The sequence below is a fragment of the Heterodontus francisci genome, chromosome 23 (genome assembly GCF_036365525.1).
Source record: "Heterodontus francisci isolate sHetFra1 chromosome 23, sHetFra1.hap1, whole genome shotgun sequence".
NCBI lineage: Eukaryota > Metazoa > Chordata > Chondrichthyes > Heterodontiformes > Heterodontidae > Heterodontus > Heterodontus francisci.
Window position 1 is genome coordinate 38,144,896 of NC_090393.1, and position 17,112 is coordinate 38,162,007.

Consider the following 17,112-nt stretch of genomic DNA (forward strand, 5'->3'; position numbering starts at 1 on the left):
CCGCCCTGAGGCGTTCTCAGTCCAGGAGCAAACAGCTTTCTGAGTTTCCTTCACTCAGCAAATTCAAATTGCCCAACAGTTAGTCTGTCATGTGACCAAACTGGTCTGACCACTTCTTCTGTGTATTGGGGAAGCAAGGACTGGGTCCCTTGTTCCAACACTGTCTGCTAGCATGCAAATGTCTTTCCTGTCAGGGGCCTGGCAATTCCTTGTGATAGGCCCTCTTTTCTTCCCAACCACAATTTTAAGTTTTAATGTTCATGTGGCGAAATAACGCATGCCTCAGTCTTGGCAGGTGAGGGCCCGCAGGACAGTCTTCTCTTACCACATTAGCAAATGCAATTAAGTTTACAAAGAACAGTTTTAAACCACCAACACTATGAAGAGTTAAAAGACATTAAACGGGAGGGTAATTTAGGAGACATTTTATATTTTAACTTTCACAGAACATTTCAGAAAAAATGTGTTATGATTCAGGAAAGCAGTACTAGCTTAAAACCGAAGCAGGAGGGAGACTAAAATGGTCTATGTGCATTTGGAGAAGGTCACCTAAGATGTCAAGATGTATAATATGTTTTTTTTGATCACCTGCTGACAATCCAAGTGCAATCTGTTGCGCTTATATTTTTAGTATGGGGAGAATTGATTGCTGCCAAGGAAGTCCGAGTTAGCTGATCTGGACTGTCAATTTTCTTTCTTTTCAAAACTTCTTATATACAAGCAAAACGTGCATAATCTTTCATAAGCTTTCTTATAATGGAAATTCATTTTTAAAAATAGAAATATAATAAAGAAACCTCAAAAATAAAGCCATTTGTAATAGATTAAATGATCATCCTTCAGACTTTTGGGTTGTGGTTCATAAAAGTAGACAAATTATCCAATCTGAAAACTACATCATAAACCCTTGCCTTAAAACTGTACCTCTATACTAAATTCAGATGATCTGCTTTCTATCAATCTTGGCTTAGTGCATGCTCACTTCTGGGTTCAGAGCCCCACTTGACTCCAAAATGTCGAGACTGACACTTCAGTGCAGTACTGAGGGAGTGCTGCACTGTTGAACGTGCTGCCTTTCAGAAGAAAGGTTAAATCAAGGAGAAGTCTGCTTTAGCAGGTGAGCACAAAATGACTTTACAGCGTCATTTGAAGAAAAGCAGGAGCGTTCTCCCAGAGTCATAAACTACATTTATCTCACAACCAACATCTATAACATGATCTGATCATTTATCACATTGCTGTTTGTGGGACCTTGCAGTGTGTAAAGTGGCTACAGTGGCTCCTACAATCGAATAGTGACTACACTTAAAAAATACTTCAGTGATTTTAATGGCTTTAAGACGTCCTGATAGCATTATATACAAGTACAAATTCTCTTTCTCCATTAAAACTCAAAAATATGCATACTATCAAAAACTAGCAATATAATTCAGCAATAATAACAAGAGGAGAAAATGGTTGATCAATTTTACCTGTCTGCTTCATCAAAGACCACATACTCAACATTGTGTAGCTTCAGGTTCATTTCCACAACTACATGCATTAAACGACCGGGTGTGCCAATTATTCTGCAAATTGAAAAAACAGAACATAAAGGGTGGAATTTTGTGTTGCCGGGGGTCTTGTCATGAGAGGAAACAGATGCTGAGATCCCTGCATTGGCTCTTGTACGCAAGGCCCACCGAATTTAGTGCCAGACACTAACTGGACAGCGCCGGGCCTTCAGTGCGATTTAGGACCCTGAAGCCAGAAGTCCCAGCCTTGCAGAGCTACTGGCCATCCGAGGCCGACAGCTGCAGCGCCACCACAGAGCAGTTGGTTGCAGCTGTAGCTGCAGCCAGACATCGTAGAGCGGCGTTGAAACCAGACTCAAGGTAGGTAAGAGCAGGAGGGGTATTGCGGGGGATGGGTGGTCGGCAGCAAGGGCAGGGGGGTGGCCCTCAGCTGGCCACCCCTCTTCCGATGCCGGTTCCTTCGTTCAGGCACTAAGTACCTTTGAACAAGGGGACCCATCACCCCCACCCAAGCCAGGAAGTAGCCCGTACGGCTTTTCGTGCCGTTCTTCCCATGCGGTGATAGGGCCGCATCCGCACGAGTAATTGTGGCTGCGATGGGAAGAGGCCCTCAATTAGGCTTACATTACCCAGGTAAGGGCCTCAATTGGCTACGGGGTGGGAAGGTCGTTCACAGGTCTTCCTGCCCTGGACTAAATTTCGGCAGAGGCACCCAATTTTGTGCTCTCCCCATCTCCAAACCCACGCGGGAGAGCGCATAAAATTCCACCCAAGCTGTGCAGGTTATAAATCTACATAAAATCAGTACCGAGGTGTGTAAACATTTAAGGTACTCATTAATTCAACTGTTGCATATGTTATATTCACTGGCAATTGCTTGAATACTTAAATGACCAAACTGCTCAGCCAAAGTCCTAGAGACAATTAGTTTACCATTGGTTGGATGTAAACGATCTCATGCGCTGTTTTGAAGAGCAGGAAATTATCTCCAGTATTATTTATCCCTCAAATCAACATCACAAAAACAGATTATCTGGTCATTATCATATAGCTGCTTGTGAGAGTTTGCTGTGGGAAAGTTAGCTGCCGTGTTTCCTACATTGCAACAATAACTACACTTCAAAAAAACTTAATTGGCTATAAAGCACTATGGGACCACTGGTAGTTGTGAAAAGCACTATAAAAATGCAAGTCTTTCTTTTAACAAGTGATATGCTATGAGTTTATCAAAAAATAAATGTAGTTATCTCCTAAACAACACTACATTTAAGAGACTTCAGCAGGTAACCCGACTTTTGTAGTGGTTTATTTTTGTCAGCCACAAGAATAGAAATGATTTAGAAAACCTGAAGCAAAGACCAGAAAGACATCATTTGAATGATTCAATTTTAAGATATTTTTCTGTAATTTTGTTTATTTGTAAATTAGCCCTAATTTTCAGTTTGCCCTGACCGAATTACTTTTTGTTGCTAAAGTTGACCTGCCCCAATGCCCTCTAGATCCACTGATCAGGAGGGACAAAAGACCACCATGCGCGATTATCCTCTCTGTATAGAAAAAGCACAGTCTCTGCTCAGCTAAAAATCAGGAACTGAGCGCAAGAGTTAGGCCTATGCTCATCCTTTCGTGCACAGCTTTGAGCACTCAAAGATCAATTCCATTAGTGAGCCCCGTAGCTTTTTTCTCCCCAGGTACACTGGGGGACATTACTGATTCATCATTTCTACTGTGGCATTCTCTTACATCAATAAATGTAAAATTACCTGAGCTCAATTATTTGCTTAATTCTTTATGGGAGATAATTCTAAAAGTCATAGAATTCGATAAATTTGTTTTCCAAAAGGAATCTCAGGGAGCTGAAAACCTTTCCTCCTTAATAATACACAAAGCGAAGCAATATTACATCACGAGATACATTTGACACTGAAAGATTTGAACAAATAAAATTAAACTAATTCAAGGAATTATCTTCGAGTGATTAGTCATCATCAAACAGCATTTTAAAAAAAAGTTAACTTACACGTCAGGGTTTTCATGAAGTGCTTCAAATTGATCCTCCATTCTAAAAAAATAAAGTACCAGATATCCGATGACATTTTTGGCTTTGCTTAGTTCAATTAAATTACACCATCAAAACTACAGATTAACACCCAAAAAGGAACTCACTTGTCTCCGCCCAAGATTAAAGCTGTTTTGAAGCCAGCAAATTTTCCAAGCTGCAAATTCAGATAGCAAAAATTATATGCAATACAGATTTTTATTTTGAAAATGTATGGTATATTTATTCAACTTAGGCATAAAGGATAGTCAAATAGGAGGCTCTATAACCGGTATTAAATAAATAGTCCAAAATAAAACAATCTGAAATATGTAATACACAAATCTGGACCACAATTCTTATTTTTGACAATATTTGTGTATTATTTATACAAAGAGTGTAATCTTTTCTTAAATATAAGCAGGATAAAAGATAAAACATCATACTAATTGGAATCAATATGCGTGTGAAGATGAAGAAAATATTCTCTGGATTTATCAATTAAAATTAGCATTAAAAAGTAGCTGCACACACTATCAAGGTAAACTGTACTGAAGTAAGGAAATATCAAATAGCACCATTCTCTGTATCAGTAATGTAACCCTAGTTGTGTGTTGTCCAGTTCATTTTATAATTAGGGCTACACCAAGTCACAGTCAAATTTTACAAATTTCATGGTCACAGCATTTTAAGAATCATGAATTTCACAATTTCACATATTTAAATTGTAAATTTCAGTGTCGCAACAAACCATGAAAATTATCTAATTAAAACAAAAAAAAAGCAAATAAAAACAAAAAATGCTGGAAATACTCAGCAGATCTGGCAGCATCTGTGGAGGGAGAAGCATAGTTAACGTTTCAGGTCAGTGACCCTTCATCAGAACTGTTCTGATGAAGGGTCACTGACCTGAAACGTTAACTCTGCTTCTCTTTCCAGAGATGCTGCCAGACCTGCTGAGTATTGCCAGCAATTTTTGTTTTTATTTCATATTTCCAGCATCTGCTGTATCTTGCATTTATTTAAAAAAAGACAAAAGGAGGTTTCTGGTTTCAAATGGCATTTATTGTATACTCAAAATCTATTGTAAAAAGTGGACAGTAAATAGGTGACTGAAGGCAGTGGTTGAATGTGAGCATGGAGCAACCTGCAACTGTCGCTTTTAAATTATAATATACCAAACTGTAATTGCGAGTGAAAGTAAGCAATTTTCTGTGAAGCTGTTGGAATGTTTGAGAACTGTGATAAGATGCTATATAAATACTAATAGTGTTTTCTTTCCTTGATGAATTATGTTTCCTACAACAGTGATTACCCTCAAAAAAGTAGTTTATTGGCTGTAAAGCACTTTGAGATGTTCAGTGGTTGTGAAAAGCGCTATATAAATCCAAATTTTTGTTAATGCGATTTATAAGTTTGAGAAGCTTGTATTTTGATTTTTTTTTTTTAAAATACCATCTTAGATATGCTTTTCCTTACGTTTACTTCTTGCTGGCTTGCCTGACATGAAGGAGCTGGACAGAGGATAATCATGTCCATGCAAAAAGACACACTACAGTCGCCCCAATGTGCTCACATTTTACCCACCATTTACATAAGTTTGAGTAATATACATTTTTTACAGTTTAAGTTCTGCTGGAATAGTAAGAATTTATAAATTATTTAGAAAAAAGCACTAAAGACACCTGCTGTCTTCTACTGTAGCAATATGAATGCAACAAACAATTAGGAACTGAATAAGTGATAGATTCCATGCTTGCTATATTTTATTAATCTAAATCTATATATCTCAGTATATAAATTGAAAGGAAGCATTTTACCTCTTTTGTGAACTTCATGGTTTGTAATGCCAGTTCTCTAGTTGGAGTCAGGATTAAAGCTCTAGCTCCTGTCTGGGCATTATGCACCTTCAGCTGTTCAAACAATGGAATAAGAAATGCCGCAGTCTTACCGCTACCAGTCCTAGCCATAGCAACGACATCCTTGCCATCCAATATCACCGGGATTGTCTAAAACAGGGAACAGATCATCACCTCAAAAGAAGTTTCTGAAGCGAGTCCTCAAGCTAACACTTTCCAATAGTGATAATTAATGGATCCTTTTCTAAAATATAGCAAGTTTATCTACCCCCTTAAAAATTCTACTGTCAAAATGATATTGCTTTTTTTTCTCAAATTTGACAGTTCTTGCCCCACAGGATGAGCTACTAATCACAGCTGGGCAGTCAGTGCAGATAAAAACAAAGCTCTGGTTCTGAAGGTCACAGACCTGAAATGTTAACTCTGTTTCTCTCTCCACAGATGCTGCCAGACCTGTTGAGTATTTTGAGCACTTTGTTTTTATTTCAGATTTCCAGCATCCGCAGTATTTTGTTTTTATTTCAGTCAGTGAAGATGCTGTGTGGAGAGGTAATTCCCTACAAAGATTATTTAAAATGTACTGAAATTAATAGAAGAGTAGGTCAAGGCTGTTGTTGCACACCTATTTGTGCCTAGCTCAAGATCAGCATAAGTCTGAGAGTAGACTGGTTGCTTGTCATCTCTGCTGAGGGAAAAGAAGTGTCCATGGAAAGAAAAATTTAAAACTACGTTCATCTGATTGACAGCTGAGATGTGACTGAGATTGCAGTTAAAAATATAAACCTGGCATGTGTTGCAACTGTTTACAGATTTAAAAATTTCAAAAAGTTTCAAATATTAACTACACATATCTTCTATTGAGAATACCTCTAAATATGGAATATATACTTTATATATCTAAAAACATTAAATGTAGTTATCATCTAGTAATTTTTTAATGGCAACCTTTTATTTTTGCAGCTAACGATGAATATTTGGTGCAGTATAAAATATTTTCTTTCATTCATGGTAGTGTTTCTTGAGTGTGCTAATTTAGAACAGAAAAAAAATCAGTGTAGCAATGACTTTAATATTAGCACTACTATAAGTTACCTTTCTCTGAATTGGTGTTGGTACTTTGTATCCTTTCTTAATTATGCCTTTAAAAACAGGAAAGCTTAAACCTGTAGAAAAACAAAAGTTATCAATTTTGTGATAACCATTTTGCACAAATATTAAAAACCAACATATCATTTCTGCATAATATCTGTTCAGCATTGGTAGGTAGTTGTGGCGTGTTGTCTGCACATTCTGCTACTAGAACATCTCTGCAATGACTATCACCATGATGGCATGAGACTAACCAGTGAGCCCGATGTGAATGTCTAAAGCACCTAGAAACAAGGTAAATAGTTTAACATGGCTCATTTTGAAATGTACAAAATCAAGTGCTTTATTCCAAAAGGCAAATGGAAGGATTTGCAAAGAAATCAGGTTATGAAAATTAAACCCATCATCCTACCACATCTTTTGATTCAAATTCTTAGGATATATGCAATTCTTGTCTTCAAGACATTGGGCTGGATTTTACGTCAGGCAGACAGGAGCTGGTTACCGGCATAAAGGTCGGTGGTGAACCCGCTTCCGCCCAACCCAGGGTTGGGTCCCCGGGCTTTAATTGTTCCGAGGCAGGACTTCCACCCACTGGAGGGAGGAAGTCCCGCCTCATTGAACTGCCTGCCAATCATTGGGCCGGCAGCTCTTAGTCTCAGCAGTGCCGCTGGGAGCGGTGGCCACTACTGGGACTGCAGCCCAGTCGAGGACATGAAGCCAGAACTGAAGGTAAGCTTGGGTTTGCCTTGCTGTTGGAATCGGTCGCGACCCGGCGAGACCTCATGGTGCGCTGAGAGGCTGCCAGGTATCACTGGGTGGCCTTTCACATCTACTGGACACCTGCTTGCCATGGGTAAAATACTCATGGAGGCGGGCAAAGGCCACTTCAGGGCCTTGATTGGCCTGGGGCTGTTTCTCGCCCCCTGCGGCCCATGTAAAGTAGGGCGGAGTTGGGAGCAGGCCGGGAAGGCCCCCTGGAGCCCCCGCTCAATTTTACGCCACCCCCCACCATCTGGCTCGCTGGGGTGGTGTAAAATTCTGGCCATTACTTCTGTTGTCACATCTTTGCTTCAATAAATACCTACGGTTACAAAGTAGAAACTATCAATGTAGAATTATCATTCTGTAGATACACACATCTCTCAGTGGTGGCTCTGCAGCACTTCAAATGTACATTCCTCTATACTCCTCAATTTATACAGTATTTGCCAAACTACCCTATTTCTCTGCTTCCCAAATTGCTACAAATGTTGCTTTTTATCACTAATAATATTAAATGAAAGTATTACATAAATTTAAGAACAGAATGTACATCTTTAAAACAGACTGAATTACATTTTTGCACCTTAGTCTAAATATTCTTCATCCTCTAAACCCGTTTAATTTACACTTGCTCTTGACTCACGGTTTACATTTGCAACAGTACAGCTAGTAACGGTTTTGTTTTTGCTTTCGCTTTCAATCCAAAAACTGTTCTATGTTGCATATAATTTTAAAGTAGATGAATATACACGTGTCTATGACTTGAAACCAAGGAGATAGAACACACAAGAAAATTCTGGATAAATCAGCATCTTATAATAAAGAAGTTTTAATATTTAATATTTGTTAGGAGAAATACCATTTTATGCTCTTGCTAATAGCATATTCAGGTTGATGGAGAAGTTGTTGATGAGATGAAGCCCCCACTGTGACAACTCAACTCTACTTTTAAAAAATGTTGTAGAGCACAGTTCTACATAAACTGAGCACAGCACACTATCTAAAACAGGGGTGTCCAACCTTTTTGCGTGAGGGGCTGCATTATAATTTTTGTTCTACATGGGGGCCGGTGAGCAAATTTCGGAAAGAAATTAGAAATTTATTTTACTATTAAGCAAAACAAAAAAAAATGCGCACTTTTGTGAAGAAGCTTTAAACAAGACGACTAATTTATTAATTTACTTTCTCGGTCACTATGTGGAACACCAATTTAGTGAGATACCTGGCACTGCTTTTGTTTGCAGAGGTAGACAACGTCCGCCCGCAAGCTTGATGTAGTAATGCGGAGAATTCCGGATAGATGTCCATCTGTCAGAAGTGATCTTGATCATGCTCTCGCTCCCTCTAGCCCTGTGTGTGTGTGTGTGTGTGTGTGTGTGTGTGTCTCCCCTTCTGTGCATGCCCCTGTCCCTCCCTCTGTGTGTATGTGCATCTCTCTATCGGCATGCAACTCTCTCCCTGTGTATGTGTCTCTGTGCCTCTCTCTCTCTCTCTGCCCGTGTCTGTCTGTCTCTCTCTCCCCGAGCTGAATTTTACCAACCCACCGATGTCAGGGGTCGTGGCAGGGGAGGGCCCGGAATATTCTTCCAGGAGAGGCCTGCCACGACCCCCGACGCCAGGTATGTCCTGCCCCGTTATACTGGAGGCAGCGGTGGGACCTGGGTGCGGCTCCTCTGCCGCTTGGCGGCGGCACACCCCAATTACATATGTAAAGTGCTACCTACCTTTCCTGATTATGCATCCTGCTGTCTCACTCCACAGTTCCGCACTTTTCGTTGAACGGGCGGCTATCATGTGCCATCCCTCTCTCTTCCGCCCCCCCTCCCCCAAATGTGTCTCTCTCTCTCTTTTCCCCCCCATGTCTCTCTGTATCTCTTTCTCTGTGTGTCATTGTCTCTCTGTGGGGTTCAAGTACGGGAGAAAGTAATTAAGTCTGAATCAGGGTTAATGTGCATGTATGTGAATGCATGGAGTGTGGTTAATAAGACTAGTAAGGTATATTTGCAGATTGCCATGTGGAAATATGATGTTGTGGCTGTAACAGAGACCTGGTTCAAAGGAGGGCAGGACTGGGTACAAGGTGTTCAGGAAAGATAGGAAGGGTGAAAAAGAGGGCAGGGTGGCAGTATTGATTAAGGAGAGCATGGCAGTGCTGGGGAAAAAAAAGATGTCCCATCGGGGTCGAGGCCATAATAAATTTGGCTAGAGCTAAGGAACAAAAAAGGTGCGGTTACATTGCTCGGTGTTGTCTGTAGGCCACCAGCTAGTGGGAAGGACATGAAGGAACAAATTTGCAAAGAAAGTGTCTCAAACAATCAAAAAAATTCAGGTAGCTGAAATTGTTGGGCATACCCATGGACTGAAAGCCTCCTGACTTCTTCTTCTTTTTATTCTGTTGCCGGACCATCTCTCTGGTGTCTGGTTCCACGTCAGATGGGCAATCGGCTGAAGGAAAGCTTGGCAAATATCTGGTGCTGTGCTGTGAAAGTAATTAAAACCAGATTGATTTCTGGATAATTTTTGAATATAAACAAATATCTTTACCTGTGATACCAATGAGCTAAAAGAAAAATTTTTGGACAGGGAGCTATTTCTGAAATAACTTCATTTACAACTAATTAAATCCTGACAAAATCCATTTCTGGTATACTTTCAAACCAAAAGCAAACTCTTCAGTGCAAATCCTCTCAAGTGATTATGCTAGCCCAGGCATTGCTTACTTTACCTGACAAATCTCTGTAGGGCACTGAAGCAATGAAAATTACCTAAAAGGTCCTAAGTGACATTAGTTTTGACTAGATGGTAACAGATGACTTGTGATCGAATTATGTCACCGCAGTGCAATCCGTTTCAAGAATCTAGTCCTGCAGATAGATTTTAACAAGTAAGCTCACAGTAAGTATAAATCTACAGTGATTCATATTGGGAGTCAGTTCATTAACTAGGATAAATAGCCACTGACTCAGTGGAATTATAAAACCAGCTACCCTTAAGACTTTGATTCACAGGCTTTAAAAAAGGCAAGAAAGCCCCCATATAGAAACAGGGGTTAAAAGTCCTTTCTCAAAAATGCTAAATGTTAGTGCAAAGTAGCTTAGATTTTAACAAGAAATGCTGGAAATACTTAGCAGGTCTGGCGGTATCTGTGGAGAGAGAAGCAGAGTTAGCGTTTCAGGTCAGTGACCCTTCATCAGAACTGGCAAATATTAGAAGTGTAATAGGTTTTAAGCAAACAAAGCAGGGGTGGGGCAAGAGATAACAAAAGAGGTGATGATAGGATAGGGTCACAGAGAATAACTGACCAGAAGGTCATGGAGCAAAGGCAAATGGTATGTTCATGGTGTGGTGAAAGATAAAGCGTTAGTACAGAGAGGGTGTTAATTGACAGAAAAATGAACAGCCCTAGCCCCAAGCACAATCATGAAAAACAGTAGGTAGGCACAGTAGAAACAAACAAAAATAAAACAAATATTAAGGAAAAAATAACTAAAAATAAAAATAAAACAGGGGGGGCCGTCATGCTCTGAAATTATTGAACTCAATGTTCAGTCCGACAGGCTGCAGCATGCCTTATCGGTAAATGAAGTGCTGTTCCTCGAGCTTGCGTTGATGTTCACTGGAACGCTGCAGCAATTCCAGGACAGAGAAGTGGGCATGAGAGCAGGGGGTGGTGTTGAAATGACCATCAACTGGAAGCTCGGGGTCATGCTTTCAGACTGAGTGCAGGGAAAAAGAATAGAATATGTTGATAGGGTCAGATGAAGTTAGGCGAGAGGAGGCTCATGTGGAGCAAGAATATCAGTATGGACTATCAAAGAACTGTTACAATGCAGAAGGAATCCATTTGGCCCATCATGTCTGCACTGGCTCTTCGAATAATCAATTCACCTAATGCCATTCCCTTGCCTTCTCCCAGTCACCCAGCACATTCTTCCTTTTCAGTTAACAGTCTAATTCCCTTTTGAATGCCTCGATTGAACCTGCCTCCACCATACTCCCTGGGCAGTCAGCTCCCGAGGGAGCTCCAAAGCAAGTGTACGCAAGTCAGCCCTGATCGACCGTGAGCTACACAAGTTTGCTGTCGACATTGCTGCTCTACAAGAAACCATATTAGCCGACACTGGCTCTACTTGAGGGGATAATTACATCTTTAACTGGAATGGAAAGATTGAAGATCGCTGTGAACATGGTGTAGGCTTCGCAGCTAGAAACCGGCTGACAGTCAATTGAACCACCAGTACCAACCTCAGAGCGCCTCATCCCCTCCTGCGGTTATCGTCCGATGGAGGCACAGTCAACATCATATGCGTCAACATACCAACTCTGAATGCCAGTATCTCCGATAAAGGCATTTCCATCACTCCCTCGGTGACGTTCTGAGGAACATCCCAAATGATGAGAGGCTATTCATCCTGGGTGACTTCATGTTGGGGCAGACAGTGATTCATGGCCAATGTGCCTCAGTCATCATGGGGTGGGGATGATCAACAATAATGGACAACGCCTTCTTGAGTTTTGTGCCCTGAATGAACCCTGCATCACCAACACCTTCTTCCATGGCAGACATCACCACAAGGTATCAAGGCAGCACCAACTAGACCTAGTCATCACGAGGAGGCGCGATCTTCCCAGTGTTCTTCACACCCGCACCTACCATAGTACAGATTATGACACCGACCACTCTCATCGGCAGCAGAGTGAAGGTGCACCACCGAAAGCTCACAGCTCCAAACGTGATGGCCTGCCACGCATCAACATCCTTCACATAAGCAATGATGCCAAATACCAGCACTTCGCACTGTCGCTAGAACACTTGCTACCCAACAAAGCCTTAATTGGAAGCATCGATGCTGGCATCAAAGAGCTTAATGACGTCCAAGCTTCAATCACCTACGAAGCAGCAGAAGCATCATTTGGTAAAGGCGGAACCCGCAACAAGGGCTGGTTTGAGACCTACTCTGATGAGATGCTATGTCATTGATGCAAAAAACAAAGCCTACATGATGCACAACATAAGACGCTGCATGACCTGAAGGTAGCCAAGACAGCCGTGCAATGAAGAGGGAAATATTGTGCAAACAAACTCTGGATCATCTTATGTCAAGAAATCCATATAGACAAAGGAAACCTATGAACTACGTAGGAAGGGATCATGAGGGTACTTGGCCCTGCCATCACCGAAGTTGCTCCCCTGAAGTTGGCAGATTGTGAAGTACTCACCAACTGAAGTAAACAGATGTCCCACTGGGCTAAACACTACTGTGAGCTGTACCCGTGAGTCAGGCATCTCCCAGCCTGCACTCGTCGCTCTCCCGCAATTTCATGTTATGGATGAGTTAGATATAGAACCCTCATTACTGGAGCTCGAGAAGGCCATAGACCACATAGCAAACAAAAGGGCATCCGGCAAAGGCGGAATCCCAGCCAAACTGCTCAAGCATGGAAAGTCCCATCTATTGCCACACTTTTATCATCTACTTCGCTGTTGGAAAGTAGGCTCTGTTCCACAGGAGAAGCGCGATGTCAAATCATCACACTATACAAAAACAAAGGCAACATAGGAGACTGCAACAACTACTCCTTAGCGTCATGGGGAAGGTCTTTGCTAGGGTCATGCTTAAAAGACTCCATTTACTTGCAGACCGAGTGTACCCGGAAGCACAGTGTGGGTTCCATGCCGGAGATCTTCTGTGGATATGATCTTCTCCATATGCCAGCTGCAAGGAAAGAGTAGGGAAGAGTATACCCCTTTCCCTTACTTTCACAGATCTCACTAAAGCATTCCAAGTGAGTTGGAAAAAATCTAACAGAGGCGGCTTCGGTGGATCAGACAGGTCCACAGGATGGAAAACAGTCACATACCCAAGGACATTCTGTATGGTGAAGTGGCCGAGGCCAGACAACCAGTGGGGCGCCCAAACCTCCACTTCGAGGATGCTTGCATGCAATACATGAAGACCTTAAATGTTGACTATCGCACCTGGGAGTCACTAAAACAGCGACACATTTGTGGACTGGTGTGCACTACCACAATGACCTGTTGTTACAGCAGCTTAGCAACCACTGCCAATGTCAAAAACAACAACTCACAGTGCCACTTGGAAGCTTCACGTGCAATACTTGTGGCAGAACCTGCCTCACAAGGATTGGCCTTCACAGCCATCAGCAAAAGTCCACCAAGAGAAGACACTCCACCTAAATGGATTGTTTGCTGCATGTCCATCATCTTTCACTGATGGAAGCATGCCAACCAACCACCACATTCTCAGGCAGTGCATTCTAGATCCTAACCGCTCGCTGCGTGAAGTTGTTTTTCCTCATGTCACTTTTGCCAATCACTTTAAATCTGTGACCTCTTGTTCTCGAGCCTTTAACAAGTGGGAACAGTTTTCCCCTTTTCCACTCTGTCCAGACAACTCATGATTTTGAATACCTCTATCAAATCTCCTCTCAGCCTTCTATTCTCCAAGGAAAACAGTCCCAACTTCTCCAATCTGTCTTGATACCTGAAGCTCCTCATCCCTGGAACCATTTGCATGAATCTTTTCTGTTTTCTTTTGGGCCTCCTTATCTCGAGAGACAATGGATACGCGCCTGGAGGTGGTCAGTGGTTTGTGAAGCAGCGCCTGGAGTGGCTATAAAGGCCAATTCTGGAGTGACAGGCTCTTCCACAGGTGCTGCAGAGAAATTTGTTTGTTGGGGCTGTTTTCTGTACTCTCTCCAATACCTTCACATCATTCGTAAAGTGCTGCACCTAAAACTGGACGCAATACTCCAGCTGAGGCTGAACTGGGGTCTTATACAAGCTCAACATAATGTCCTTACTCTTGTACTCTAGGTCCCTATTAATAAAGCCGAGGATACTGTACGCTTTATTAATCGCTCTCAACCTGTCCTGTCACCTTCAATAACTTATGTTCATATACCTCCAGGTCCCTCTGTTCTTGCACCCTCTTTCAAGTTGTACCCGTTACATTACATTATCTTTCCATATTCATCCTACCAAAATGAATGACATCACATTTCTCCGCATTGAACTTCATCTGCCACTTGTCCAACCATTCCACCAACTTGCTTATGTCCTTTTGAAGTTCTACATGATCCACCTCACAATTCACAATTGTTCCAAGTTTTTTTATCATCTGCAAGTTTTGAAATTGTGCCCTGTACACCAAGGTTTAGGTCATTAATATGTATGAAGAAGAGCAAAGGACCCAACACTGACCCCTGGGGAACTCCACTACAAACCTTCCTCTAGCCCAAAGAACATCTATTAACCACTACTCTCCTGTTTCTTGTCACTAAGTCAATTTTGTATCCATGTTGTTACTGTCCCTTTTATTCTATGAGCTATAATTTTGCTCACAAGTCTGTTGTGCGGCTCTGTATCAAATGCCTTTTGGAAGTCCATGTACACCACATCAACAGCATTGCCCTCATCAACCCTCTCTGTTACCTCTTCAAAAAACTCCAGCAAGTTTGTTAAACATAATTTTCCCTCAACGAATCGGTGCCGGCTTTTAATTGACCCGCATTTGTCTATGTGACTATTTATTTGGTCCCGAATTATTGTTTCTAGAAGTTTCCCCACCACCAAGGTTAAACTGACCGGCCTGTAGTTGCTGGGCTTATCTTTACATCCTTTTTGGAACAAGGGTGAAACATTTGCAATTCTCCAGTCCTCTGGCATCATCCCTGAGTCTAAGACTGGAAAATTATGGCCAGTGCCTCCACAATTTCCACTTTCACTTCCCTCAGTATCCTTAGATGCATCTCATCCAGCCTTGGTGCTTTACCAACTTTAAGTACAGACAGCATATCTAATACCTCCCTTCTTATCAATTTTAAATCCTTCAAGTGTTCTTGTGACCTGCTCTTTCACTGTGGCCTGGGTAGCATCTTCTTCCTGGGTAAAGACAGATGCAAAGTATTCACTTAATACCTCAGCTATTCCCCCGCCTCCATGCATAAATCCCCCTTTTGGTCCCTAATCGACCCTACTCGACTTTTTTACTATTTATATGGCAAAAGACGACTTTGGATCCCTGTTATGTTAGCTGCCAGTCTCTTTCCTTATTCTCTCTTTGCTTCTCTTATTTGCCTTTTCATTTACTCTCTGAACCTTTGATATTCAGCCAGGTTCTCCATTGTATTATCTACCTGACATCTGTGATAAGCACATTTTTTCTTCTTCATTTCTATCTCTTTTGTTATCCAGGGAGCTCTAGATTTGTTTGTCCTACCTTTCCCCTTCAAGTGTGCCTGAACTCTATTCTGAGGTAGTCCATTGTTCAGCTACTGTTTTTCCTTCCAATCTTTGGCCCAGAGCCATTCTTACCCCTCTGAAGTTGGCTTCCCCCCAGTTAATTATTCTTACGCTAGATTGTTCTTTGTCCTTTTCCATAACCAACCTAAAGCTTATGATACAATCAACACTGTCTCCTAAATGTTCTCCTGCTGATATCTGATCTACTTGGCCTACCTCATTGCCAAGAACCAGGTCTCGCAGTGCCTCCCCACTCATTGGGCTGGAAGCAGTGCCTCCCCTCTCGTTGGGGACTAGTTGAACTGAATGGCTTGTTTCTGTGCTGTACATTCCATGTAATTATTTTAACTACTTTCTTTGAAGCTCTTAAGTGCAACTTTTTGAATATACATCATATGTTAGCATTTTGCAGTCATTGGAGATGGGAAAGATCAGAGCACCAATAACCCCTTTTTAAGAAATAAACTAAAATATTTGCGATCAACAGAAATGCAGGCAGCAAACAGTCACCAATTGGGAACGTTGCCCTTTACTATCCATGTGGCTTGCCAACCCTGCCAATGCTCATTTTCCCCATATCTTCCTGTATATCCAACTGCTGGTTAGCTGTGACCAGTTTTCTAGGCTGCCAACTATAGCGTACAATTTCTTTCACTGCCCCCAAGATGCACTGGAACAGGAACATTGAAAGGAATCCAACTTCTTAAAGCTCAACGTAAGCTGAAGGATCAGCCCTTCATCTTTTGATTAGACACTTTACAGCCTTCCGGACTCACCAATGATTTCAACAATTTCAGATTGTAACTTCTGACACCCTTTTTTCCAGACAGCAACTGTTGCTGATGGATCTATTACCATTCACACCTCCACTAGAATCTTATGTCTTTACTTGTCCCATTACATCTTCTTTTGTCTTGCATCATCACCCCTCCTGTCATTTAATCTCTCCTGTTTTTCACCCCATCACAGGCCTTCCCTTTTCTTCTTTCCCTGCCTCTGTATTTGCTTAGAATCTGTCACATCTCCAATTTTTTTCAGTTCTGACGGCAGGTCATCAACCTGAAATATTAAATGTTTCTCTTTCCACAGATTCTGCTTGACCTGCTGAGAATTTCCAGCATTTTCTGTTTTTATTTCAGATTTCCATCATCCGCAGTATTTATCTTTATCCGAGCTATCGCCCCCACCAACTCGATACCAGCAGAAACCCATCACTCGGGCCCGCTGCTCCCCAGTCACCAACCTTGCCCACACCGTCATCCTCCTCGGTTAAAGGAGCCAACTGGAACTCCCCGCCGTCACTCTCTACGTCCACGTCCCGGTGGTGGGGCTGAGAGTGGGCTCGGGGCTTCCTGCGTCTGTTTGGCCGCTTCTTCTTTTGCGCCATAGCTCCTCACAAAATTCAAACCAAGCAACAGCCTAAATCGACCAAATACACGCGCCGCTCACGCGAACAGAGCAGCCGCCATGTCTCCCGGCAACGTCACAGGTCAATGGCCGCACCCACTCGCTGTTACTAACAGGGGGATAGGAGGACAGACTTTCAAATTCTTTTGGAACAACACTCAAAAATATGTCTAT

General features: G+C 42.0%; 1 protein-coding gene across 1 annotated transcript in view; it reads right to left on the reverse strand.

The window, feature by feature from the left end:
- ddx54 (DEAD (Asp-Glu-Ala-Asp) box polypeptide 54) overlaps positions 1-17,009 on the reverse strand; it is a 44,351-nt gene extending 27,342 nt beyond the window's left edge. Inside the window, exons 1-7 of the mRNA XM_068055113.1 lie at positions 16,775-17,009; positions 9,618-9,744; positions 6,504-6,574; positions 5,373-5,561; positions 3,681-3,730; positions 3,535-3,576; positions 1,473-1,568 (exon numbers count right to left, since the gene is read on the reverse strand). Coding sequence (XP_067911214.1) covers positions 1,473-1,568; positions 3,535-3,576; positions 3,681-3,730; positions 5,373-5,561; positions 6,504-6,574; positions 9,618-9,744; positions 16,775-16,918 — 719 coding nt within the window. The 5' untranslated portion in view covers positions 16,919-17,009. The remainder of the gene's footprint in view (positions 1-1,472; positions 1,569-3,534; positions 3,577-3,680; positions 3,731-5,372; positions 5,562-6,503; positions 6,575-9,617; positions 9,745-16,774) is intronic.
- Positions 17,010-17,112: the final 103 nt, after the last annotated feature.